Raw genomic sequence first — 27,901 nt, forward strand, 5'->3', positions numbered from 1 at the left:
CATTTCTTTGATCGAACCTTGTTCGAAGAAAGATATACGTATCTCCATGAAAAATCTCGGTCTAAAGATCGCAAAAAAAAAAAAAAAAAAAAAAGAAAAAACATTCAAGTGTGTCTTGTTGACGGGAGAGAACGACTCGTGCGAGTGCCTGCTCCGGTTGCCTGGTCCGGCCTGCGTGCCGACGAACCGTGCAGGACGAAAGCACGGCGGTTTTCCTTCTTCCCTCTCGAAGGAGAGCGTCGTCTCCGCGACGGCGGAGATTCATGAGGCTCGACGGACGGACGTGCCGATTTAGAGGATCGCCGCTCCGTTGTTGTTCTTTGTCTCCTCGCTCGGCCGACTCTGACGTGTATATAGCCGCGTATATAGCGTGTCTGCTCCGGTAGGTCGTGGCCTGTGGCAGCTCCTCCGTGGAGCTTATTTGTAACGTGGCAGGCGACGCGTTTCGGTGTGTGGAAGGATAACTGTCCGCTTTTCCTTGACACGCTTTGCGCCGACGTCTCGTCACCGTCGCGGCATCTTGGCATCGACTTTTTTTCTTTTTTCTTACGATGTAGACTGAGATTTTTCGGCAGAGATGCGTGTTTCTCTCGCCGGACAGATTTTCGAGACATCTTCAAAGACACTGACGGATTCTGATGCCGATCATGGGAGGGGTTTCGACAAAATTATTTGGTTTGATATTTTTCTTTTGGTATCACAAAGCTTTGCTTTTACTCTAGGATCAACAGCATGAAATTTCTAATCTCATTTTTATTTTTTTCAATTTTTATATTAAAAAAAATTTTTTCTTTATTATTTATTGACTTCGAGTTCTGTTTAATCTAAACAGGCACCAAACATCTTCAATAGACGACGTCATTAAATCATGAAATTAGCATAACTGATTTTTTTTTTATTTGAAAGAGGGATTAACTCTAAAACCCCTCCCTCTAGGATCCGCCAGCGATCAAAGAAATGATTTATCTCGCGTGAATCCGAAATAATCGTACGGCGCGTAGACTCGTCATCGCGAAAATTTGCGTATGCATTATGTTTGCTTATGAACGCGATGCATCAATGCCCGGCGATGACTCTTGGCGAATTAATATTTTCGAAACGACGCGTGCTCATTGCATTCGCGATTGGAGACCCGCGTGTGTGCTTCCTTCAACTCTCGCGGTGCAATCACCCCACATGAATCATTAAAGAAACAATGCTGAAGGCAGTGGCGTATCTATCGTACGCGTGGGTGGTGCAGCTGCGCCGACGCGGGCGAAACCCGGGGAATCTTGGCCGCGGGTTTAACGGCTTTTAATTTTGTATCGTATCTGGTATCCGCCTCGAGAGGTTCCGCCAATATTTTTTTTTTTTTTTTTAATCGGCGATGAAGAGTACCTTCTTCGCGAAGAGCTTTCAAGAGCGATATTTCGCTTACGTTATCATCATCATTTTTATTTACCGTTATTATTACGTTGTTATATTGCTGTTCTCTCTTTACAACCCGAAACAGATTATGGACTCTACAACTTATCGTTATAAATTGATTTTCCAGATTCTAGCGAGTTTTTAAATACTTTTTCAAGAAAAGTGCCCTCTATGTACAATCTTACTCCATTTAATCACGATAAAGCCGCGTTCTCGCCTCGGTTAAGCCGTGCGATTCGTATCGGGCTTCACATATCGATATGTCGAAACAGGAGCGCGCGAGGTTTTATCAGCGCGACGGAGAAGGCGGTGGGAGGTAATTTCTCGCTACGTAAGTAGTATGAGGGGTGGCAAAAACGCCGCGGCCAAGTTTATTGAATGAAAATGCCCGCGGTACGTTTTTGTCCCCGCGGAGTCGCGGCATCTCGCCGAACCCAATGAAACAATGGCCATTATATGGAACACTCGCGCGCGCGCGCGCGCACGCATATACATACATTAAGCGCGCACGTGTGCATTACATGTGTCGTCACGGTTTGCCTAGGACCAAATAGTCGTCTGTATGTATGTGTGAGTGAGCACATGAACCCATCTCGCGCGCGCGCGCGCGCGCGACAGACAGCTGTTCGTACTATTATACTCGGCGCACGGTCGCATAATGCCTTAAGGACAATCGTGGGAATTCCATTAAGTGGCCTTGAATGGTTCATTCATGTCGATCAACTCTTTTTCCTAACGGAACGGTTGACAGATCAATCGGCCGCTCGGGCACGCGGAGAGCGACCCACGGGATTTCGCTTCGTTCGGTTCGCGTTTCTCGCTTCTTCCTCGAGAGAGAGAGAGAGAGAGAGAGAGAGAGAGAGAGAGAAAAAAAGAAAGAAACTATGCACAACCAAAGTCAATTACTATCGCGCAATCCGCGATACGAAATCGATCTCTCGCGCCGCTCGCCCGATCATCATTGCCTATCGGGTCTCAATAAGAAATCGAACGCCGTTCGAATCGATCGGGGAACTCTCCTCGCTTTTATCGTCGCGTTCGTTTCTCGGAAGAATCGATGCAACATTATCGTCGAACTTTCCACCATCATTCGATAATCGATAAACATTTCCATACACATATTTCATATATACATATATAGTTTTAAATACTATTACTTGTATAAAATGTATATATATGTATATTTTACATATATTTATATATAAAAATTTCGAATATTATCTTCTATTTTCAAGATTTTTATTTTAATAACCCCTTTATAATTTTAATAATTCCTACACAGAGAGAATTTTCTCTTAGAATTTTTTCTGAAAATCATGGTTATCGTGGGACAATATGGTATATATGGAAAGAATTTCATGAGAATTTCTCTGATTAATATTTATTACAATAAAAATAATAATATCTATCACAATAAAATATAAATTATGTTTAATTAATTTTACTATGCAGTTTAGTTTCTCTCAGTGTAGATGAGAAAAATATCGAGGCAAAGTCATTTGCTATGATTTATGATATTATTTTCTCGCTTATATTTCTTTAGGGAGTTTATTAAAATAAAAATGTGGAATTGTGTGTGAGATTTATATTTCATTAAATGTTATATTAATTTTTCTGCAGGATGCTGGACAATTATGACAGGGGTGAGGTGACACCACCGCCGCCGGTGAGCGGTTACGGCGGCTCGCCCGGACTCTTGGCACTCCATTCCTCGCTTTACGCGACTCCCACGTCGAGGGCCTACGACATCGACTCCGGCATCGACGGCAACGACAGCTCGATGCCCATCGATACCCAAATCATCTCGGTACGGTCTTTCCGCCAATTGCGAATATCGCTTATATATATAGAGGGGAATCATCTCGTTCCCGCGCATACCATTGTATTATATATAGTATATATACATTCTCACGCGTACCTTGGTGTTGTAAATATACACCTACGTTCCTCACCTTATTCACGACGATTCGTTTGCGTTACGAACTCTTTATTCGCGGACGAACGCGTGAGAATAAAGTCAAAATTCTCCGCCGCGAGAGAAACAATGGCGGAGGTACGATAGTAAAATTGCACGCGCCGATCGACTCATTAATCTCGCATGCTTGTACTTCAACGACACGCGTTATCGGTGTCGAGTACAGCTAAATAAATATCTATTGTTCGCATCCCCCTTTCTCGCGAGACGGTATTTTCTTCGTATTTCAATCCTCCTCGTCGCTTCGCGTATCTTTAGTCAGCTAACTCTCTTAAAAAAGAAACACCACCACCGGGTTACATAAACGTTTCGCGGGAAATATGTTGCGCGAGGTACATGAATATCCTTTTCCAGATCCCGAGCATGCTGAGCGGTCCGGCGCAACAGCGGCTGGAGGACATGCCCTGGCTGGCTTCCGGCCCGTCGTTGGAATACCAGCCTGGCATCTCGCCGATCCCTGCGGGAGTGAAGATGTGCCATCCCGGCGGCGGCACTGCCCAGAGGAGCCTCAAGGAGCAACGGATACGTCGCCCGATGAACGCGTTCATGGTCTGGGCAAAGGTCGAGCGCAAGAAGCTGGCCGACGAGAATCCGGATCTCCACAACGCCGATCTCAGCAAGATGCTCGGTAAGTGTGTTCGTTCGCGAATGGAAAATAATATTTTTCCCTTCTCGCGCGCGGGACTCTCTCGTTTATATGTATATTATATATAGTCGAGTCAGATTGTCTTTCAAATCCGATCTCTGAATATATATATATTAATAAGTTAGGAGAGAAGAAACGTTAATTTTTTCTTCTCTTAGCGAGAAGAGGTGTAAAAATTCTCACGGAACTGAAAAATCCACTATGCCGCTTTTAATAGAATCACTGAATATTCAACCTTTCATGTAAAACGCAAAACGTATGTAATTAAATATAAATATTGTATCGTTTAAAAAACACAATTAAAACGTATCGGGGTTGGAGACCCGTTAATATGGAAATTTTTTTTTCTTTTTTTTATTCTCGGATACGAGGACGAAGATGAAGATGCGCGCACACAAGATTAGAAAGGGTCTCGGCCTTTTTAAAAATACATGTAACGCTGAAACAATGCCGCGGTGGTTTCTCGCGCGGGAAAAAGACTTTTCCGCCCAGGGGGGAAACTGACTCTGGGAATAAGAAAGCGGGAAAAATCTCGCTCGCGCGGCCCGTCATTATAAAATTAATTGCAACGTCGGGCGCGGAATGGAATTAATCTAATTGCACGTCGGAGCGCGAAGGGAAAGAGAGAGAGAGAGAGAGAAGGAGAGGTGAGAGACTTCCTCAGTTGATGGATGAGAAAGAAGAAAAAAATAGCGTTACGTTATATTCCGACCCGACTCGTTAACACCAATGTTTATTCTGTCGCAAATGCGCGTAGCCGATATAACTCGCGGCGTCTCACCATAGCTCGTATCACCAGCAGCCACCTGCGCGATCGAGATAGGGAAATCGTTCTCTTATCGGCGTCACGCCGTATATTCGAGGTTTCTTGTCAAATCTCGCTCCGATCGCTGCACTATCGCTCGGCGATAGTTTCCCAAGAGTAACATCTCTTTCTCGCTCTCTTTAAGGCAGCGCGGTACAGACATTTCGAGGATAGCTTTGCTATCTCGTGTTAGTACACATTCGTCGATTTCGCGTAAAGCGAAACGCTTTCAGCGGCAGACGGTGGTTTTGCGGTTGTTCCTCTCTCTTTGTTCCTTTTTTTCTCTCTCTCTCTCTCTCATATTCTTTCTTTCCCTCTCATTCTTGTATGTCTCGTGTCTCCCTAGTGTTAAAACCGAGAGAACCCATCATCCGGTACCATCCTAACGATCTGTCAGCGCCGGATCTCGCGCGCGCGCTTGCGCGTTATTGTGGGGCAGGTACACCTTGAATTATCGGCAATTGGCATCCGCAACATTATTGGCATTTGAACGATCGAGCGGCCGTCGTGCAGAAAATTGTAAACTTCTCTCCTCGCGTGTGTAACCACCTACCTCTACCCACCACCCTACCCCCGTACTCATTTCAACGCTCGGTGTGTCGTGTCTTATATGTTTATACTCGCGCGTGCCCTCTCATCCCTCCTATAACGCATCTTCTTCCTTTCTTCTTCATCTCCAGGGTACTCTCTCTCTTTCTCCGTCCGTTTTCTCGATTCGTTCGTCGAACACACCTGTAAATCACCGATCTCTCTGAACCCTCCCTTTCCTCTTGGCGCCGGTAAGGAAAACTCGTCGTCACGGGTTTCTCGATCGAACATTAGGCGATGCTATATTGGCATGATGCGGTTCTCCGATTGCTATGCGCGCCGAGTTGCCTTTGCCGCCCCCACCTTCTCTTCCCTCCCCCTCGCGTCTTTTCTTCTTTTTTTTTTCTTTCTTTCTTTCCAGACATCCTACATATTCATGCGCGTGCTGTGTGTCGATCCGTCCGTCGTATGTCCGTTAGCTCGTCCATCCATCCGCGCGTGCTGCGGCCTGCGCGCGTGCATGTGTGACGTCACACACGCACGCACGCACAAACATATATATACCAGCACCAGAACGCGATGATGGGGGCGGTGTGGGCACCTTATATCCGGTGACACGCGTGCCCGCGCATCTTTATTAATCGTTCTCCCCCGCGTCAACTCGTCCTCGAGATCTGTCAACATCTGGTGAAAATCGATTCCGCGCTTCTCGCTCGAGTATTGTTTCCGGCTGTCATTTTGATTATCGTCACGCGTCTCTCGTTCCTCTATACACGCGCTCCGTCCGCCGGAGGTTCCCGGACGGTCGTTAATTTCGTTGTTAATTAGCGGAGCGGTGACGACGTCGGCGATTCGCACGCCTGGTATATCGCGAAAGATCGGTCCTGGCTGGCGGAAGGAGAGAAACCGCACGTCGTTATCGTCCTTTATACAGTACGACGACGCGACGCCACTGCGTCGTGTCACGGGAACCTGGGGCAGAGGGGGACCACCTACGACATATGTGGCAGCCCGCAAATAATACACCGGGGCGTGCGCGTGTGTTGTATACATGTATACATCGGCGACACGGCGGAGATACAGAGCTCTGAGCTCTGACTGCCAACGCGGTATCGCGTAGTTTAGTGCCTCTGATTACCCTCCCTTACTTCTCCTATGAAAGACATGTATATATACGGGATGTTGTCCCCCTTCGATCGCGGATGTTGAACAAGAATGCGTGAGAAAAGCCTTGCGTCGAATAGACCGATCTTTATTAATCCGATGAATGTTTAACTTAAACGGAAAAAAAAGAACTGTTGTCCAGATATTTATATATTAAAATATTATATCGATGAACCTTTCATCTAGATAAATCTGAATTCCTAATCTGATTTGTTAAAAAAGTTTTAACTTTCGGAGAACGATTTTGAGACACCCTGTATATTCTTCCCCAAGGAAGAGAGAAAGATCGTTTCTTCTCTCTCGTAAAATACCAAACTGCCTTCCGAACGCGGCCGGATTCGCGGTCCTTAAACGACGTGTATGTATGGTATCTCTCGCTATAATGGTGCTCGGTGCGGAAGGGCCGATAACAACGTCCCGATCTCCGGTTGGTCGATTTAAGGGACGGTGCGCCGATTGAAAGTTATTGGCCGTGTTGTTGGTACCAGCCACCTCGCGCGCTATTTATCTTGCGCGGAGCGATATTTTCTCGATAGCGATCTTCCAATCTTCTCCCAAAGACGGGGTTTGGAAATAATTCCATAATTACGCGCATTTGGAGAAATTTTGAAAGAAATTGCAAACAACATCTCTGGTGCTCCGAAATTCTGAGCTTCAAGAGATCGCGCACAAACAGTCTGGAGCGATGAGTAATGAGAATTCGATAACAAATGCGTAATATGCCGTATATATATACGCCAAGATACGGGGTGACCTTTCGCGATAGCCGCGGGATAAGAGATCGGGAAAAGATTGGCAACCGATTGAAATTAATACGCGATAGAGAGAAGTGCGTATAAGAAACTCTCCGAAGGGAAAGGCCCGACTTTTCTCCGGCGGTGCTACATTATATATACATACATATACATATCACCTTCCCGATACCATCCTCCCGCTCCTAACTCTCTCCTCCTCCTTCTCTCTCTCTCTCTCTCTCTCTCTCTCTCTCTCTCTCTCTCTCCCCCTCGCGTTCCGCTTCTCCTCGTCTCTCCATCGGGCGGCTCTCTCGGAACAATAGCAGCACCTCGACTGCACGGTGGATGAACTTCTGAGACTGGAATCGGGCTCTGCCCACTCTGTAAATTGCGTTTTCGTAAAAAAGTATTCGTACAGGGAAAAGAGGTCGATCTTAAACGGCAACCTACATCCTGCTACACGCGGCTAAGTGCAGCGTGAATATATATAGGCCTCGATCGTTGATTCGCCGTTGAAGAAAGACGTAATTTCGTACGAATCGCTTCGAATAATGTAAAAAAAAATTGTTATATATAGTACACCTTTTAAATACCTATAACTTTATAAATAAAAAAAATATGTTTGATAATACGGAATTTACGCGCGTATTTCCAAGTTTGTCAGTCGCGCTCGTAAATAAAATCGGCGTAATCGGCGTATTCGACGGAGCGAAAATCATAAACGCGCTGGTCGTAATAAATATTGTACATATATGTACCATAAACATCGGTATCTAGAGTAATATAATACGTTAACAAGCCACTGCAGTTCGCAGCGATTTATGATGCGTTTAATAATCGGTAACGTGTCGCCGATATATATTTTTCCTCTTCATCTCCCTCCCTTTTCCCAACGTGTGCTCTAGTTTCTGCATTCTAAATTATTCTCGCCGCCAAATCGTTTGCAATCTTGTCATTCTCGTCCAAGATTATAATGAATTTTGTGCCCAAATTTATTTTTTAATTAATTATGATAACGAAACCGGCCTCTCCGCGTGTCTCTTCAATTAGACTCGTTTACTCAACTTTGTTTTCTTCTTCTCTCTATTTCTATGAGTACGTTTACATGGCACCCTTAATCGGGTTTAATAACATCCATAGTTGTAAGACTGGCCAATCACAGCCGTTCCATTCTTCAGGGAAATGGCTGTGATTGGCCAGTTTTACAACTACGGGTGTTATTAAACCTGATTAAGGGTACCGTGTAAACGTACTCTATCTCTCTTACGCTCTATCGGAATTCGACGTACGGAGAAACTTGTTCGCCAGCGTTGCTCGATTAATCCGAGACAAGATCGGCCTCTCGTATGATCACGAAACTCATTTGTTCCTTTATACCATCCGCGCGCGCGCGCGGGTCCACTGTGCATTAGTAAACTCGTTTCGATCTAGCGCACTTAACTCTTCCGCTGGAGAGTTCAGCCGAAAAGCGATCGGTACAAACGTCTCGTCCCCAGCTGTAAACGAATTTGCTTATGTCATGTCATCCAAGATAATTTTTATAAAATTTAATTTTATGATATTATGTATGTGTTATTCTTATATAACAAAATCAATTTGCTTTAAAAATTTATTTTGATGAAATACAATACGATATAATTTAAAACAAGGCTACATTATCTGATCTTAATGTTGATGAAATATCTATTTGCTTATTTTATTTTGTAATAAACAAGTTAAAGCGATTACCATCGTAAAATTTTACTTGCGCGATCGCTATTTTAGTAGTCACTTTTAATAGCGAAAGAGTTAAATCAATCTAGCGATCATTGATTAATAAAGTTGTCCGACACGATTCTTAATTCTCGTAAATCGATCATTTAGCGTTTACGTCGGAAGTTACTTAAAGTTTCGCGTAATCGTAGGTACTTTTTTTCTATCTGCGAAACCGCCGACTGGCCGGTGGTGGTTGCACCTGGTTAAATCTCTCCGAGCAGCCTCTTTATGCACGCTTTTCTCCCTCCGACCATCCGTATACCGACAAAGTATCTCGACGAGTCCGGCATTACGCGCGGACAGGCGGAAGAGAGAGAAAGAGAGGAGCCTCCTTTAGCCATAGCGGTTTGTAGACGATGCGCGGCATAACGAACCGCGAGACAAGATCGGGACCAATAATTGCGCATACATATAAAATGAGTCCGGACGAGGGAAGGATCGTCCAAGGAAAGGATAAACAGAGCATGCACACGTGCTGCAAATCGATTGATAGGAAGATGAGGCGAGAACAAGCTTCTCTCTCTCTCTTGAAGTTTTGTCCTTTCTAAAAACATGAAATTAGGTATATTATTCTCGTAAAATTTCGACGACAGTATTAAATCGTCACGTTTCGCGCGCGTCATCCTATATCTTACGCGCATGCATTGTATATATACATATACGGTTACATATTATATGTATCCGTCTGTAAGAAGGACGAAGGAACCAACCAACGGGTTGGCTAAGCTAAGGCAATAATAAGCCATAAGCGCGGTCTCTGCATAGAATGCCGGGTAATGAGGTGGAGTCGAGAGCGGAGTCTGGCCGCACCCTTACCTTACCTTACCTTACCTTCCGACGACGCTTATACGATCGACCCACCTATCCTCGACGACGACGACGACGATGACGATGACGACGAAGACGAATCGTGATTGCAACATGTGTATATCCTCGCTCGGTTGCGAAGAGATAGAAATAAATTATTATATTTATGAAAATACACGTGGCACACGAGAGAGAAGACGGACGAGGGTGCGGCTAGGAAGAGGAGAAAGGGGGAGGGGAAAGGCTAAGAGGGAGGAAGAGCCCTCGAGCATCGACGTGGCGTTGTAGGCGATTTATCGACGACTTCGAACTTTTGTCCTCTCGGATGATCTCCGGCGGCGGAGATCATCCACGCCACGCCTATCTATCCCCGGTCGGATCACAAAAAATGACAGATGGAGTGATATGATAATTTGTACATCTTGCGCGTCGATATATGCATTGCGAGGTACAGGGCGATTTAAAGTACGACGAACATCGGCGCGAGAATTGACAGAAGATATTAAATATTGGATACATATTTAAATTTCAACGAGCAAGAGTAAGAGCCGGATGTTGGTGCGTCATTAATTTTATAGGAAAGATTAATTCATTCATTGAAACTGACTCGTTGTGCACAAATTTTTCTTGGTACCATACCAAGAAATTAAATAAATCTCAATTATTAATTATAAAATAATTTTATTATTAATTATTATTATTAAAATTTCCAGTGAAGATTAATTTTTCCTTGAAACTCTCTCTCTCTCTCTGATGCACCAACATCCGGCTCTTACTAAAGTCTTATTAAATTAAATCTTATTATATACAGAATTAAATCTTATTAAATATAGAATCTGGATTTATGCGCGAAAACTCTCTTTGTATACGCAAGATCGCGCGATTTATCCGGCGAGAGATTTCTCACGCCGATTGTCAGTCATCATATCCCGCAAACTTTCGCAAAGTTCGGCCAAAGTTTACGGCACGATTATGACGCAGTCTACGTCCTGTCCACGTATATATACGCATATATATATATATACGCTCTCGACGGGAACGTGTCACTGTCTTTTCCCCTGGCAGCGCGGAAATGTTTCTTTGCCTCGGTTTCTTCTTCGCAAAAGTGACGACGACGCGTCGTTCTGGAAGAACAAGCCGCGACTAATGTGCGACGGCTTTTTCCGCGGTCGTTTCTTCATCGAGAAGACGGACGTTAAACGGCCCGTCTCTCTCTTCCCGAATCGTTTCGTCTAGTTCTCTCGAGAAAACGCGTGGGAGAAACCGCGAGCGGTTTTAATCTCCTTTGCCTCCACGTCATATCTCGAAACTGCTCGCATCGCATTTCACGCGCCTCCTTCCGAGTTTCGAGATACTTCATTAAGATCGCACGCCGCACACGGCGATTATCCCTGACAGATAGGTCTTTCTTTGCGCCGAGGGGACGCGCGGAAGTCTCGTTGTCGACGAGGATTGTCCACGTGCCATCATCTATGCTCGAATCGGTCGCTTGACACTCGACGTGTCTGAATGGCTCGGCCTGTACATACATTGTATGCACGAACCTGTCCCGATGTCTTTGTCCCCTGGAAAGTAACTGTCAAAGTGAACGTCATCGAGGGTCGAAGAGTCGCGCCACGTGCAATATGATGAAAATTCCTGCGAATTTTACGAAATTTCCAAGTTTAGCAGTCTAATTTTCTTTACGAGTCGATAAAAAATTAGCTCTTCTCTCTCTCTTCCTATTTATTGTCTCTCCCTGGTCGAATTTAAGAAAACGTTTCGGAAATGACATTTCTTGGTCGTCGCGCCTTGCAGCTGCATCATCATTGATGCTGCGCATCTGTGTGATACGTGTCGATGTATATTGTGCGCGCGTGCGCACAACGCCGTCGGGAGATGAGATACATCACCGGGACCGGAGACGTATTATTAATGGTGACAGTGGGCGACCCAGGTTGGGCGGGGTGCGCGCGCGATGTGGGCCCTCTCGACTCCGGGCCCTCTTCTTCCTCTCTTCCTCTTCTTCGTCTCCTCTCTCACCAGTCTCTTCCGTCGCGTAGGTACAACGTTGGATTTATCCGGCGCGAATTTGGAACCGCGTCGACGACCCCGTTTCGCCGTCCAAAGAAAAAGAGGCGCTTTTCTCGAACGATCGTCAAACTCGAGAGAACCGGGTTCCGATAGATTTACGAGCGTGTTCGACGCTTGTACATACTTTACGACGGCTAGCTCGCGCGAGGAATATTCTAATCCGGTTGTAAGAGGAAAGATTTATCGGGTATCGTGCGTAATTAAAGTCGTGTGACGGGAGGATTACGAGCTCCAACTCCATCGACGGAGTATATATATATATATATATTCTAAATGCCGCACGCGTGCGAGAGGTTTTCTCGCTCGATTCCGCTCGAAAATGTCACAACACGTGCCAGTGTCTGCATTCGTGACCACAACGAAATTCTTATAGACAGATGGAAGGAGAGAAGAAACGGCGAAGTTTAATCAAAGGAGTGAATTAGCGACGGCCGTGTATGCGTAAATCACCGCGGAATCGTTAATTAGGCGGTAGAACGAACGAGGCTTTCTGGAAAATGTCAACGACTGGGGAAATCGCGGTGTTCGCCACGAAGAGACTCGATCGAGACCTTTTGACACGCGTGATTTCGCGAGGAATCTCGTAATTTGTCGCGACCGCTAATTTCACATTCTCCGTTAGATTCGCACTCTCGATAGATGGATCCGCGCGAATCGATCGCGAGATCGCGATTCTTATCAGATACCCACGTCGCGCGAATTTCAACATTTGGGAGAAAGAGAGAGCTCGAAAGAGATTTGTGTGCCGAATTAATTATCCGATTACACGCGAGGATCAAACAAACAAACAAACGGTTTCCTTCCGACGCTCCTATTATAATCCCCGACGTTCGCTTTTCGCTCGAAATTAATGAAGTCGTCCGACGAAACCTTGGCCTAAGCACGGTAAATTAGAGGTACACGCCAACCATTAGAATACTTAACGAGGACATCACGGTGGGACTCAGCCGTGCGCGGGTGTGATGATGAATCACCGGCGGGTAACTCACCGCGCACGCCCAGGAATATTCAATTAAGTTTACTTATTGTTAGCCGAAAATCTCATTTGTGTCCCTTTTGTCGCGTGTGCGGGATCTTCTGGATCCTTTTTTTTTATGCTCGTACAAAGAAGAGTCGGCTAGTCTGGAACCGGGGAAAAAAGAACCGGAGAAGTCAGTCCTTGACGGGAAAACGAAATTCTTATGTGACAAAAGCGATATCCTTTTGCGAATAAGTCATTCTCTTTCGTTCTCTCTCTCTCTCTCTCTTTCTCTCTCTTTCTCTCCTTGCTCCTCCTTTGTCTCATAATAGCGTTTCGAGAATATATTAAGAAAAAAAAGAAAAATAATTCCTACAATTGTTCATGACATTCATTAAAGAATAAGGGTGGACGCGGTTCTCTGACGTGCCAAAGTGCGAGAGATTTCTCTCTTATTTTCCCGCCCCTCTTCCGGAGTCCTCCGGGTTAGCGTCCCTCTCTCTCGCTCTCTCCTCCGGAGAGTTGAAATATACAAAATGAAATATGAAATAATGGTTCGTGCCTTGTGGCTGGCTGAAGGCACGGGCGCACCCATATCTACGCCCCCATGCACCTATGTACCTATACAAGACACGTACATATATATGTACATATATGTATATACATATAAATATATTTACCGACATAATCCTATGTATATATATATATTTTTTTTTTATATACGCATGTATATGTATATATGTATATATATATATATATATATATATATATATATATATATGTAGGCCGTATATATACCTACGTCCGCCTCGCGCTCAATTTTTTCGTTCTTGTCGCGAACATCTTACGTTCGTATTAACCCTATGCCTCGCTTAATGATATTCCGGCCTACCATGTTGGCATATTGAACGCAACTGAGGCAGATTCCAGGCTTGGTCGTCAGACCAAGACCCGCCGCCGCCGACCAAGCCCACCTGTAATACAGATACGTATGTATCTGTACATACGTACATACGTTGTATATACACGAGAGACCATTTCTGTGCTCGTTTTGCGCCACGTATATCGAGGCGACGACAGAGAAAGAGAGAGAAAGAATGGGGAAGGGGGAGGAGAGGAAGAGAGATAGGAGCTGATGCTCTCTCGCGGGCCGAATTAAGCGCGTCGTTAGCTAAAGGAATCGACCGACGATTTTATCGAGATTCGGGATATCGAGACGTATACACCGGGGGCTCGCCCCATTATTGTCGAGCAGGGTAATTTATCGGAGTATTTACAGACGCGAGGATCTCTCCCGCGAGGATCGATATATTAAAGCACGCCATAACTTTGCGCGCGTCGACGAACATCTTCGCGGACATTCTTGCCCGATGAATTCATCTTTGGAGAACGGACATAACAGATGATAAAACTTTACTTTTGTCTGTCTCTCTTTCTCTCTTTCAATTTGTTTAAAATTTAAGATTTACTAGAACAAACACAAGCGCGCGCTACGCGCGCGTTATTCCTCGATTTTATATAAAAAAGAAAGATATTTTTATATAAAGTTTGTTTAAACTTGATTAATATTATTTGACAGAAATCAGCTGATTAAAGCTGATTAAAATAATATGTTATAAAAATTAAAATTAAACATATTTTAAATAATATGTTATAATTCCTTAAATTCGATTAATTTTTTTGACAGTGATCAGCTGACTTCTGTCAAAAAATATTAATCACAGATAAGGCATTATAACATTAGTTACAACATATTACTATTTTAAATTTTATAACCTATTATTATTTCAAAATTTAATTAGCAAATTAACGCTTTATTAATATTTTTTGACAGAAATCAGCTGATTAAAGCGTTACTTTGCTAATTAAATTTTAAAATAATAATATGTTTTAAATAATATGTTATAATTCTTTAAACTCGATTAAAATTTGTGACAGTTATCAGCTGATTTCTGTCAAAAAATATTAATCGCATAAGGCATCTTCGAGTATAGCGAGGGAGCGAGATAAATATATTACAAATCTCAATTTTATTTTTTAAATAAAACTTGATTAAAAAAATAATCAAGTTATTATTCCCCCCTTTTTTATTTATTTACAAGTTTATTAATTTCATTATTGCCAATTTGTACAATTATCTCTGAAAATATCTTAAAATCTCATTATTCAAATATATATATACCGCTCTCTAAAAAATATTGTATTATATCCTTTATATCCTTTTCGACTGTTTATGGCTGCACGTAGAGGAAATCCTGGAATAAGACTGGTAAGAATCATGCTGTATATACCGTGTGTCGTTTAATTATTTTCATTGTTTCTATGTCTCGCGTTGTTTGATTGAATATGGCTTTATTCCTTCCCAGGAAAGAAATGGCGAGGGCTGACGCCGCAAGACAGAAGGCCCTACGTCGAGGAGGCCGAGAGGCTCCGGGTCATACACATGCAAGAACATCCGAATTACAAGTACAGGCCGCGGCGTAGGAAGCACGCGAAACGAACACCCGGTGGACCGTCCTCGCCTCCCTCGGCGACCAACACCGTGGGCAACAGGTCCAACCCTACCGGCCCGACGATTCATCATTCCATGTAAGTTGATACTTGGCCCGTACTTTCCGCTAATGAAGGCACGTACGAGTAAAACCGCCAGTTAATTGAGAGATCTCGGCAAGATTTAACTCGAAACGAAACGCGCCGACGCGACGACGGCACTTATGACGATGTTGATGAAAAATACGGAATACAAGATGATAAATTATCTTTAATCTTTCGTAATTCAGCAACTACGATCTTCATGCTTATGTAACATTTAATTTGAAAGTTATATACATTTATGAATCATTCTGTCTCAATAATCACGATGATGTAATTAAAGTAACAAAAAATTGTATCCTCAATAATTTAATGCGTAAATCCAAATGCGTTTAAGGTCCAAGATGGACAGTTACCAGGGCATACCTCAGATCCCATGGGGTGGCCATTCCCCGATCTCATCCCTATACCATCAGCAGCAGCAGCAGAGTATCCAGGAATACAAGTCGGAAAATAATTCGCTTTACGGCAGCCCGTACACGCCCATCATTCACACCCCGGACATATCTCCGGTAGCGAGTCCCGAGCCTGACGGTAAGAGTCTTTAAAGCAAAAATAAATCTCGCGGACGTCTGGCGATAAATTTATTCGAGATCCTCCTATTAGATAGACGTGTTAAAGTTGATATATAAAAAATATACGCGACGCGATGCGATAATTCGTGAAATAATTATTACCGAGAGCAATTATATCATACGAGTCGTCGCACACACAATCGAGATGATTTCACAATCAACCAGGTGACGGCGGCCATCTATCGTCTGCTCAGAATCCGGATCAGGAACGAGATCTGATGGAGGGTACCTCGAAGCAGCACGGAGATATGACCGATCAGAAGCGATACACCTTTATGAGCGGCGACAGTCAACTGCACTCGGGTCACGCTAGCAATACTAGCGTATCGTCGTGTCAGAATTCCGGCGGTTATACCGATACTTTAACGTATAAAAAATCCGTACGTACTTTACACACGTCTCTGACATATGTCTACGATGGCTCTAATTTTCCTAATCTATAAACCACCTTATCGTTATACAACTTGCAATTTTAGAAACAGCATAACATATAACATATAAAAATATAAAACTAACATTTAAACACAAGATATAAAAATAAATTGAATTTCTTAACTTAATTTCCTAAATGACACGAAATTCTCGGACAGCAGTCTCGAATATATCTCGAATTTCATCAGGTGGGTTACTTGAACTACGAGAGACAGTCGACGAGCATAGCCGCGGTGGGCATCGCGAACGGTATGATGGTGTCGTGCAACAAACTGCGTTCCGGTTTTGACAACGTCGGCTCCGTCACGGGCACGTTTTATCCGCCGATCGCCTCGCCGCACGATCAATCGATGCAGCATTACAGCGGCTCGCAGTCGTCCAAGAGCACGACCAACTATTCGATGCAGTCCACCGTCGAGAACAATTACAATCCGGTTCAGTGCGCCGGCAATCGACAGCAGTCCATAGGAATCCGCGGAGCCGAAAGTTGTTCCGGTAATTTAGAGGCTTGTAGTACTCATGAGATGCAACAGCACATCAAGAAAGATATATAATATATTTTTTTAAACAAGATTATATTTCTCAGAGAAACCACGTAGAAAAATATCAAAAAATACTCGAATTTTTCTAAAAATATGTATAATTGCCGAATTATATCAGAAAGAATTGTCAAAGTAATGCAATTAATTTTTTAAATATTTCCGGAACTATCTATATGCGCATCTCGCGCATTTATATTCGGCCATTATGTCATTACATCGTCGTTCGACCTGTCATTTCTTGCAGGCACAGTGACGCATCGATACCAAATGCCGCATCATCAGGAATATCAGACGGACGCGTCCTCGGGCAGTGCTCAGCAGCACGCGATCCTCGGCGGTCACATCGATCCCGGCATGAGCGCCGAGGAAGATCATCAGCAGCAGTTGGAAAAGTATTTCAAGTATTCTCATCCGACGAGCGTGGCACACTCGAGCCTGTCCTCGCAGAGTATGTTGGACAGCAATCATAACTACGCCAGCGATCTGCGCTACTACGGGGCACCGTCCCAGTTGGACATGTCGAACTCTCAGTGCATCGTCGACGATCAACAGAGCAGCAAGGACGCTCGTTGCTCCAACGTCGCGATCGGTCACACCATGGAGCAATATCATCAACAGAATCTAGAGGTGTCCAAGTATCCGGATCACTCGGCCTCGCAACAACAACATCAACAGCCGCAGTCGCAGCAGCAACAGCAGCCTCAAAGTATGGAACACGTGCCCAAGGCTGACGATGATTTCAGTGTTATACTTGCGGACGTGCGCAAGACCTGCTACAGTAGCTAGTGTTTCTTCTTTTACGTTTCTACGTTTTTGGAATTGATGGACACTGACGTGTGAATTTCGAGGATAGTTCTTTCGGATCGTGATTGGAAGGAACAAGAAACACTTGTTACACGTTTTACGTCATCGTACTTGGTGCTACTCGAAATATATCAAAGCATTTTTATCTCGCGATAGAAGGTACGTTTCTTCTCGTTAATTTCAAGAGTAATATTTTAATTCTGTCAAATTAAATTTTACAAGTGAGACATCCATTTGCAATCCGATTCGTTTAAACTTTAAATCTAGCACGGACAACATTTAATTTCGCAGTTTTTATATTCCATTTTATCTTTGCATATCTGCGTGTAAGCACGATCTCTTGTAGATTTCAGTTCAACTGAAATTACACATTCATCGAGTCAGTAACATGATTATCATCTATCGAGCTGAGGTAAGCGAAAATATAAAACAAATTCCAAAATTATATAATACGAAATGTTATAATATGATACTATCAATCTATGTGACATGAATATTGTCCAATGTCATTAAATTATTGAATTATTATGCGTGTATAGTACTTTATTTTATTGAAATGACAAGATTTTCTTGGATAAAAATTTTGAAAATTGCTGAAATAATTATCTTATATTTATATACAATATGAGCATAGATTTTTATAAACAATTTAGAAGATCTCATATAAAACGTAATGACAGGCTGCTAATGGTGCACGGCTGATCTAACGTAGTATAAAAATGCCGAGAGGATTGTACACTTTTGTAGATGTCACTTCTGTAGTTCTCCACTATCAAAGGTAATAGTAGCAAAAATAATAGCAATAGCGAGAGATATTTTAAATTTATATTATTAAATTAGAAAACTTTTACATATCAGGAAATGTTTTGCGTCAACGAGTACATATATTTTTAATTCGAAATAATAACATTTTCATTAGACTCATTTGTTTGAAAATCTTTTATCAAAAATCTACTTTTAACATAACAGAGCCATTTTTTAATATAAAACTGAAATGTACGTTCTTGTTGTATAAATAAATTGTTTTCTTGCTCATCAGAGTGATATTTCTAGTGTGTGAATTATACATTAAGTATTTGGTAAAAATGCAAATGATGCAAAACATCTTTGATGTGTATAGAGATTTGTAAAGAATAGTGGGTTAAACTAAATTATTATTACTATTATTATTTTGCTATTAATAATTAAGATTATTATTAATGTATCGTACTTAATAGAATCGATTACGAACAAACATTTATTTGCATATATTCTTTAAAGAATATTCTTCTACAAAAGATATACGTTATTATCGAATTTATCGTTGTTACATATTGTTTACTTTATTGTAGCGCACATATGATAGACATATAGCATATGTATGACACGCATACATATACATACATTTATATTACAAAGTATTATGTGCTCCTCATATATCCATATTTCTAGTTAAAATTTCCACTAAGAAATTTGATACACGATGAACTTTTACAGTGAATTTTTCGAAAAACTTTGATACTTTTTTTGCGAAATAATTATATATTGTACAAATAAATACATTTTAATTAAGCATGTATTAAAAATAATCTTTCAGGATTATTGTTTCAAAATTACGCAGCATTAAAACACATCTATGTATGTATATTAATTCTTTTTATTAAATATATATAAAAAATATGTGTATAAGATACAACATTATATGTGTAAAGCTGAAATCATACATAGTGTAGTGATACCCATAATTTACATCAAAGGGGGTTGAGACAGAGTGATTAAACATTGATGAATATTTCATTATACATATATTATATGTAATTGTGCTTTTGATATCTGAGGTCTCAAATAACTAGAATGTATAAAATCTTTTTTATTGCTCAAACAAATATATTAATTAAACTACAGGCACATGAAGAAAGTAAATATTAAATAAATTATAAATATTATAATCTCTCATTTATAGCAATTCTTTCTTACTGGACATATCGCCCTTTTTTATTATTATTTATTATGTATATAAAGTCATTAATTAAAATACACAACGGATACTAAAGTCCATACAATAAAGTAAGACTTCGAAATTAATCTTAAAGTCTCTGCTGAATCTATATACATATTTCTGTACAAATAGCAATATTGTTCTATATGTTCACGAATTTGTTCTGTCATACCTTTTATGTATTAATCCCCATTGATTTACATGTTGCTTTACTGTTGCAGTATTCGTGGTATAATATAAGTGATGCCAACATTCAATGCAATTTATCAACCGTCTATAGCAGAGTTGGGATTTCAACAGTCGAAACGAAGGAATGGATGTTTTATTAACAAAGATTTTTTTTAAATTTAGAGCTATAGTTTTTTAAAAATTACTTTTTTATCTTAAAATAATTACTTAACATTTTTAATATTACCTTGTCACTTGATAACTTTTAAAATCGATAATAAATTTGGTTATTTCATTTACTTAATCCCGACTCTGTTGTCAATATAATGTGTCATAAATGCTTCGATTTATTGCATTGTTACATCTTCTATTCGCATCATAATAATTGCTGTGTGACTAAAATGACACCAAATACCGCTAGATATTTATTATAAATGTTTTTGCAAACGTCGGATTATAAGCGTAAGTATACGTATGTAATTCTCCGGTATTCGAACAATTTCTCTCTTATTATAAATGCAATGTATATAATGTATAGATTTTTCAGAGAGCGCATAATGTCTCAACTATTAAACATTAAATGGACAGATTTTGCAGTCTTGTTCACAATGATCCGCTAAATAATTCTCTCATTCATGCAAAGACATTCGTTACAGATTGTTGATATTCGAAGTATCAATTAATATTAAAAAGTATAAATTAATAACATTCTTATAAAGTTTCGCATTACACACAATGCTGCAAATCTTATATTGACTGTACAATTATCTCAACTATTAACACAAGAATTTATATGTACACCTAGATCATTGTCAAATATTTATCGTTATTTGTGTGTCTCTGCATATGTGCCTGCATGTAATATATACAATTAGAACTTATAATGTATACACACATACAATGTATAAATGGCAGCTTTACAAATCATGCGTATAAAATTTTTCTACATACAAATTATCCTGATATTTCTGTTTGTTCACACAGGAAATAAAACGGAATATTTCTAAATTTTCGAATGGATTATTTGTAACATAATATAATCAGTACGAAGAGAGAAAAAAATATTCTAGATATGAAAATTAGTGGATATTATTACTGGAATGGCTTCACTCTTGTAGGTGTAAATAATATAATAATCGCGCGGGAATGTGCGTTAAATAAATTTAATGAAAGTAGAAAGATTTGTAGAGAAATCTTTTGGAATATATAATTGTTAATCACAGGAAATAATGCTTTATATATGTATCTTTATCTGTGGATATGATTTGCAGTTTTTAAAGTTTCCATAGAGAAAGATTAATTCTACAAAAGTAGAATTAGGAATAATACTTTAAACTATTTTATTACAAATGTTGGAATGTATTGAATACTAAAATTCCGATACAATTTAGACGAAAAAATTATGTTACAAATATCCATTCTTACAGTAAAATCTACATAACTATATAAATTATGTAAATCATACACATATATAAATTATATAAATATTATATAAATTATGTACTTGATACAAAACTTCTATCAGAAAAAATTGCACAAAACTTTTAAATATTTAACGATTTTCCATTTTGATTCAAATAAAAATCGTGTGTCTCATCTCCTTAATATAAATCCTTTTAGAGCATAGCTTACATTTACTGATATACATTTTTTTTTCTTTCAGAGAGAGAGAGACCCAGTATATAAATCTAACATATAATAATGCAAAAATATTTTTGTTCGATTTGCTTTGGTTTTTAATAATGATTATATATAATCTAGAATAAAAAATATATATATAATAACATGATTTATATATAATAACAATGATTTTTTATATTCAAATTATTCTACAAAAGAAAATTTTTAGAAAGTTAGTTTCTATTTGTCGGAGAAAAAAAATATTAAAAATTATATACATAAATTCAATTAATAAAGGAGTATTAAAAATTTTAATTTGTTCATCTTCGAATTATTTGAGTTTTTTCAATTAATAAAGGAGTATTAAAAGTTTTAATTTGTTCATCTTCGAATTATTTGAAATTCTAACTAGCTATAATATCATTCTTGAGAACTTTTTTGTATTTTATTTGTTCCTAGCATAATTCCCCCATTTCCTTTTCCCCCAGCTCTTTTCTATTACGCTGTACACATTAATATTTTAAATTTAATATTTCAATCTATAGTGTCCTTATACGTCATTCGTCCCATAGACAATTCTGTTTCATCTTAGAATAATATGAGAATATAAAATATTTCTTACAGGTTTTTATACCGCATCGATAAGTGCTGGCTATCTTCTTGCCATCAGACTTTCCTTTGCAGAATTTTAGACCACACGGATACCAACCGACACATAACTCCAGAGAGCATGTGCAAGGTGCCCAGAGATTTGATGTGTCAGCGCATTTGGAGACCAACAATGATCTTGTGTCATTCGTACCTGATTGCGGCATAGTTGTAAAGTTATATACAGCTGCCATGAGTAACTCTTCCGAAGAACCTTTGCAATATTATACAAATTATATTATAGCTTTACAGAGTTAATTATTATAATATACAAACATAAAAACTAACTGTACTATATTAATTTGGCAGATAATTACCTGGTCTTTGAATCCACTGTTTTATATCATCATTCCTGGTATAAGTCGATCCAGCTGCTTCCGCGCAAAGCGTGGCAACATGCTTCGAAATTTCTTTAGATTGAGATACATCCAGAAACAGGTCCATTGTATAATTGACATGACCTCTATCTTCCTCCGCTACACGTACGGTGCCTGGATTTTTCTGACGCAGTTTAGACATCGCGTCAGATGATATAAAATCTACTTTATAAAAATGATTCACAAAACACATGACTTGATATTGATTTTGTCCGCGTTCCTCCTCACCGAGTACCAAAGCCTTTATAACTTGAACTTCCTACAATTTATACGAGCAATAGAGTATAAAATTTATAAAAATAATTTATCAGACAATCGAGAGTTTGTTATGTTTCAGAAACACTTGCATTTTTGAAATCGATGAGTTGCGTGACTAGTGTACCATCGGAACGTTGGAATTCTAGAGTAATCAGATCTTCCGTAACATTAGACGAAATTGTTTCTAGAAGTATATCACCGCCCTGTAAGTAGAGTATAATTTATTTAATATTTGTAATCGAATTACTCCTTTAAAATCTACGTTAATTGTTGTAGAAAAAATATCCCATGCTTATGTCAAAGTCTGTTAGGGATTGATTCGAAAAACATTTCTAAGTAATCAATTATTTATCCGAAAAAAAGAGACGATATCCTCCGTGTATTATAAAATCTATGCATACGTAAACAGTGTTATTTTTTATTATTAATAAGGATGTGCGATGATTATATAGATATATTATCGTACCTGATTTTTGACGTTTATGAGCAAATGTGTAGTGCATACATGGCAAAAGTATTGCAATACGACGCAGGTCGCAAGAAATTCGTTGAATCTCTTCATTGTCGCATGTTGTTTGCTATCAGTACTCGTCCCCACGTCTGACAAGCCGAATCAAAAAAAATCACTCCATTGAATATAACCTAACGTAGCAAACAGCTGTCTCTTTCATCCTTCGACGGCCACCATGTTTTCGGCTCTCAGTCAAGTAACCAATGAATATAAAGAAAGAAAACTTTGCTAGTTTTTTAAAAATGGAAGAGAAACGCCAAGTTTGAATATCCGCTTTTGGCTAAATTATCGCAGGCGCAAAGTATTGGATTGTAATATAAAGGCTGACCTAAACGCCTGTCAAAAAATTATATAGTAAAAATTGCGAGATACAAAACTTTTATTTATATATTATATTCCATAAATTTTTATTGTAAGTATATATAAAGCCAACCCAAGTAGCAAAGTGACGTCAGAAGACGACATTATGACGTCTATTTTTAGTCATTTTTGATCCATGACGTCAGTGACTAATAATGGACGTTTATAAGACGTTATTTTTTAGATCAACTAAAGACGTTATTTTGAAGACGTCTTATGACGTCTTAAATTCGTCCAAATTTAGTATATCTATCTCATATTTAAGTTTTAGTCATGGAATTATATAAAACTGGCAAACAACTGCTATTAAAATTAAAAGTATCATATAAGTACCAAGTACCTCTGACTATAAGGTACACTTGGCAACAGAAGAATGCCTTTTTAACAAATAAATTTACGTATGCGCATAAATTTATTTGTTAAGGCATTCTTCTGTTGTCAAATATACTTTAAACTTTTATATTCTAATTATCTAATTTATCGAATATGTAATATATTTATCGAATGATTTATTCTTACTGGGCTAAAACTGATGCCATGTATTAATTGTTAAAATATTCGAAGTTTTGTCAATTTTAAGTATTATATTCGTCATATTATGTCATCAATAAGAAGTCAGAAAATGACGTCTTGTGGATGTGACATATCGACGTCATTTTCGGGTCTTATAAGACCTAATTAAGACGTCTAATCGGTCTTTTTGTGACCAAAATTTACCGTCATTACGACGTCATTTTGCTACTTGGGAACTTGCAAATACACTCATCGTTTATTCCCATATTATCGCAAATATTGATTATGACTGGTTTGTTCGGCGCCAAATAATTTTGATTAGATTATTTACTCTTAACTTGCCATTTATTCTATATATTATCATCGCTATATGCACGAGTTACATTTTTCTTTTTTCTTGTTTTTTAAAAATATCTTTTATTCTTTTAGAGTGTATATTAACAAGGATAATATTTGTGGCTTAGTATAAATATTCAAAATTATCTGAAAAAGATATATGATATAGGAAGATGAAACTGCGCCCTATATATATATTATAATATAGAAACAAACATTCGTAATGAAAAATAAGTGAACGACAATTTGGTATATTTTTTATATTTAGATGATCTATCATTTGTCATCATTATTGAAACGAAATTTCCCTGATGATTTGGTGTCTCATCATCTCACTTTTGATGCGCATTATTCTTTGTAATATCGCGGATGCTGAAACGAGAAGCGGATATTTTATCCTCCTCGCTTATTCGTGCGGTCGATGATATTTCTCTCGAGGATTTGCTCGGCGCAGTATTCTCTCTAAAAATTAAAATATGTCTAATTATATATATATATATCTCGTGATATTTGAAAACTATATAAGCGAACCACTGTAAATAACGCGCGAAATACGCACTTACGAGAATTGCAAATGTAACGCCGATAAAATGATTGGAGTTTCCGGTAGTTGCACAGGTTTCAAGTCGTATACTTTCAAATGAGCGTAAACGGGAATCTATTATACAAATTATCATATCTTTCGTTATCATAATAACACCACGTGAGATAAAATAATTTAAATAATTTTTTCCTGTGGATTTATTGAGTTGAATAATCTTACGTGTAACAAAGACGTGTCCAAAGTTGTAGATGGTACGTAACACGTTGGCAAATCGGGAAGTTGATAACGATCACCAAGTATTGGGGATCGCAGTTCTCTACCATAAACCGCATCGAATCGGTCAAGCTTTTTTTCTGATTCCGAATGATTTGTAAAAGAAATATCATCTCGAATATGTTGTTTATTCGCTTCTTTTTCGTTAGATATGTTCATATCTGCGATAAAAATATATCTAAAAAAGATATATATTCACAAAACGACACATATATTAATAATAATATAACGATGACTCTCTAAAAGTAAAATTATGCATATACTTTTACTGAAAAAAATACAGATTTTACATTCATTAAAAATTAATAAATATATATTAAATATATATTAAATAATATATTTTTGATTGAATTTTAACAGCTGGTTTTTGTACCCTGAATATGCGTCACAACACACACGTCTCACTTGATGTTTAATCGATAATATTCTTTTATCTTTCATCCATACATTTGAACTTAAATATACTGCGTCGTTAAATTATATTCATAAATGAAGCGATAAAAGGATGAACAATATAATTAGGAATTTATTTTGTAAAATGTAATTCTTTATTAAGATAAATTTTCACACTACTTGCAAATTTTTTGGAAATTCTTTTCTTACTAACTGACAATGAGATCTTATAGAAATAAAAAAGAAAATTTTATTTTAATGGTTCCATTTGTAATAATAATATTCATGTAAAAATAAATTTAAAAGAACTCTAATCGAATCGATTCTATCAATGAATCGAAAGAAATTTTCTTCCGAGCTAAAATTCTTCTCCACTTTCGAAAATCCCGGATAAAATCTGGGAAATATATCCCCTATGAAATAACCAATCAGCTCATTTGGCAATTATAACAGCTATAGGCTAGGTTCACGAAATACCGCGGTCTAACCTCTTCCCGAAGATTTTTATATAAATATTTCTTTTCTGTATCCTTTATACAAAAATATTTAATTACAGAAAAAAAAGAGAAGTGCGGAAAATGTTTATATCAATTCGAAGTAAAACATGAATATTAATATAGTAACTAATCTTCGGAATCGACAATTTGAAATCAACAATTGTTATGGCAAAAGATACACGAAAATCTTTAAGAAAATTGGATGAACCTGGTATTATAAGAGAAAAGGCAATTTAGATAAAATGTATGAATGGTATTTTCTACATCATTTAAAAAGTGTAAGTTAAAATATTATATTTGATAAGACAGACATTTATTTTCTTTATTCATTTCTGCAAGGAATTATATTTAATTAAGAAGAATCAAATTATATTACAATTTTTCAATAGGAATCACATTTCATATATTTATCAAAGAAGGAATACTCTAATAAATTTAATTATAGTTTATTTGTTATTAATAGGAATACATATAAGAATTTTCTCTATTTTCAGAATGCAATTGACACAATTGCATGTCTCTTCATAAGGGAATTATATGTAATGAAGCAACAATATATTTTGATCCATTAATATGATAAATCGGATAGCCTTATATCATACCAAACATCTTTGTTTACGACGATACAATGAAACTGTTGTGGTGAGCAACACTGGTGTAGACATCAGGTACACCAACAGCACAAGGTGCAGACCAGGAGACAACACCAACTTGTCTGCCATTAGCGACCAGAGGGCCGCCACTGTCACCCTGAAAAATTAGAGAAACATTTTTTATTTCATTTTATCTTGTATTTTTTAGCAATTGTGAATTACAAGCTAGCAGATTGATCATCTGCCAGAGTAGAGGAGATCATTACTAACGGATACATATTCAACGAGATGTTACTCACCATGCAAGCACCAATTCCACGGCGATTGTATGCGCACAAGTGGTTGCCAGTCAAAGGCACGCTATAGTGGCTCCTCTGACATTTAGACAGCGAGATTATAGACTGGTTCATCTTCAGAAGAGTCCGTGCGGCCGGTCCAGTGGCGCTTGTTCTACCCCATCCGGACAAAGTAGTCAGCGTACCGGGAGCTGGCACAGAAACGGCTAAAGCGATGGAAGATTGAGATGGATTGTATTGAATTGGCGTTTCAATCTGAAATGAAGGAAAATGGTAAACACAAATGATTTAAATAGAAGAAACAAAATGAGAGGAAAACCTATTGAACCAAAGTATTAAACTGTTCTTAATATATCGACTTACAGTAATTGTAGCGATGTCATTCACCCAAGCATTCCTTTGGTTGACGCTATAATTTGGATGTTCTCGGACGCTTTTCACACGGTGGGATTGTCCTCTAGTGGGATCATTAGACCCGGTGCGAACATTGAAATTGTTATAGGGTGGCTTTACTATGCCGTGCACGCAGTGGGCAGCGGTCAATATCTTGGTGGGAGCGATGATGGAGCCACCGCACATATGTTCACCGTCCAGTTGCAAGGAAACTTGCCATGGGAATTCTCCTGGTGCGGCAGGCGTCCCACCGACGATCGCCTCAGGTTCGTCAGCGAACGTCTCTATAAATCAATGTATATGACAATTATATATGGCTCTTATAAAGCGACACATGTATGATTTT

The 27,901-nt window shown here is 38.9% G+C and overlaps 4 protein-coding genes across 12 annotated transcripts in view; 1 reads left to right on the forward strand and 3 right to left on the reverse strand.

The window, feature by feature from the left end:
- The window catches only part of LOC145935656 (uncharacterized), a 50,368-nt gene extending 30,684 nt beyond the window's left edge, over positions 1–19,684 (forward strand). For all 8 annotated transcript variants that reach the window (XM_083037159.1, XM_083037160.1, XM_083037157.1 and 5 more), the window contains 7 exons: positions 3,028–3,214; positions 3,737–4,010; positions 15,219–15,441; positions 15,782–15,978; positions 16,185–16,399; positions 16,640–16,946; positions 17,238–19,684. In XM_083037159.1, coding sequence (XP_082893285.1) covers positions 3,028–3,214; positions 3,737–4,010; positions 15,219–15,441; positions 15,782–15,978; positions 16,185–16,399; positions 16,640–16,946; positions 17,238–17,779 — 1,945 coding nt within the window. In that variant the 3' untranslated portion in view covers positions 17,780–19,684. The remainder of the gene's footprint in view (positions 1–3,027; positions 3,215–3,736; positions 4,011–15,218; positions 15,442–15,781; positions 15,979–16,184; positions 16,400–16,639; positions 16,947–17,237) is intronic.
- Positions 19,627–23,671, reverse strand: Oaf (BRICHOS-like domain-containing protein out at first). Of its 2 annotated transcripts, XM_083037173.1 has the most exons (5): positions 23,313–23,671; positions 22,936–23,049; positions 22,529–22,847; positions 22,186–22,425; positions 19,627–21,700 (listed from the first exon to the last, which is right to left on the reverse strand). In XM_083037173.1, exons 1-5 carry the CDS (start codon positions 23,406–23,408, stop codon positions 21,690–21,692), a joined length of 780 nt encoding a protein of 259 aa, XP_082893299.1. In that variant the 5' UTR covers positions 23,409–23,671; the 3' UTR covers positions 19,627–21,689. The 2 variants fall into 2 exon arrangements, with proteins under 2 accessions (XP_082893299.1, XP_082893298.1); XM_083037172.1 differs by lacking the exon at positions 19,627–21,700 and having other exon boundaries at positions 21,738–22,425; positions 23,313–23,669.
- A 1,167-nt stretch (positions 23,672–24,838) lies between these two features.
- Positions 24,839–25,542, reverse strand: LOC145935151 (uncharacterized). Its single transcript, XM_083036262.1, has 3 exons — positions 25,330–25,542; positions 25,130–25,224; positions 24,839–25,028 (listed from the first exon to the last, which is right to left on the reverse strand). The coding sequence occupies exons 1-3, from the start codon at positions 25,540–25,542 to the stop codon at positions 24,899–24,901; spliced, it is 438 nt and encodes a 145-aa protein (XP_082892388.1). The 3' UTR covers positions 24,839–24,898.
- Positions 25,543–26,882: 1,340 nt separating this feature from the next.
- Positions 26,883–27,901, reverse strand: part of LOC145935664 (chymotrypsin-1-like) — a 53,271-nt gene continuing 52,252 nt past the window's right edge. The window contains exons 2-4 of the mRNA XM_083037180.1: positions 27,526–27,821; positions 27,166–27,417; positions 26,883–27,023 (exon numbers count right to left, since the gene is read on the reverse strand). Coding sequence (XP_082893306.1) covers positions 26,889–27,023; positions 27,166–27,417; positions 27,526–27,741 — 603 coding nt within the window. The 5' untranslated portion in view covers positions 27,742–27,821 and the 3' untranslated portion in view covers positions 26,883–26,888. The remainder of the gene's footprint in view (positions 27,024–27,165; positions 27,418–27,525; positions 27,822–27,901) is intronic.

Source organism: Prenolepis imparis, unplaced genomic scaffold (assembly GCF_030444845.1).
Source record: "Prenolepis imparis isolate NDT839.2.m4 unplaced genomic scaffold, iyPreImpa1.0 SCAF_4, whole genome shotgun sequence".
NCBI classification, from domain to species: domain Eukaryota; kingdom Metazoa; phylum Arthropoda; class Insecta; order Hymenoptera; family Formicidae; genus Prenolepis; species Prenolepis imparis.

Excerpts from the sequence above, each read along its gene's own strand:
- LOC145935151 (XM_083036262.1), bottom strand. The coding sequence starts at position 25,542 with ATGAACATATCTAACGAAAAAGAAGCGAATAAACAACATATTCGAGAT. Across the intron at positions 25,225-25,329 it reads TGGACACGTCTTTGTTACAC|ATTCCCGTTTACGCTCATTT; the intron begins GTAAGATTATTC and ends TTTGTATAATAG. Across the intron at positions 25,029-25,129 it reads GCGTTACATTTGCAATTCTC|AGAGAATACTGCGCCGAGCA; the intron begins GTAAGTGCGTAT and ends TTTAATTTTTAG.
- Oaf (XM_083037172.1), bottom strand. The coding sequence starts at position 23,408 with ATGAAGAGATTCAACGAATTTCTTGCGACCTGCGTCGTATTGCAATAC. Across the intron at positions 22,848-22,935 it reads AACTCATCGATTTCAAAAAT|GAAGTTCAAGTTATAAAGGC; the intron begins GCAAGTGTTTCT and ends TATAAATTGTAG. Across the intron at positions 22,426-22,528 it reads ACAGTGGATTCAAAGACCAG|GTTCTTCGGAAGAGTTACTC; the intron begins GTAATTATCTGC and ends AATATTGCAAAG.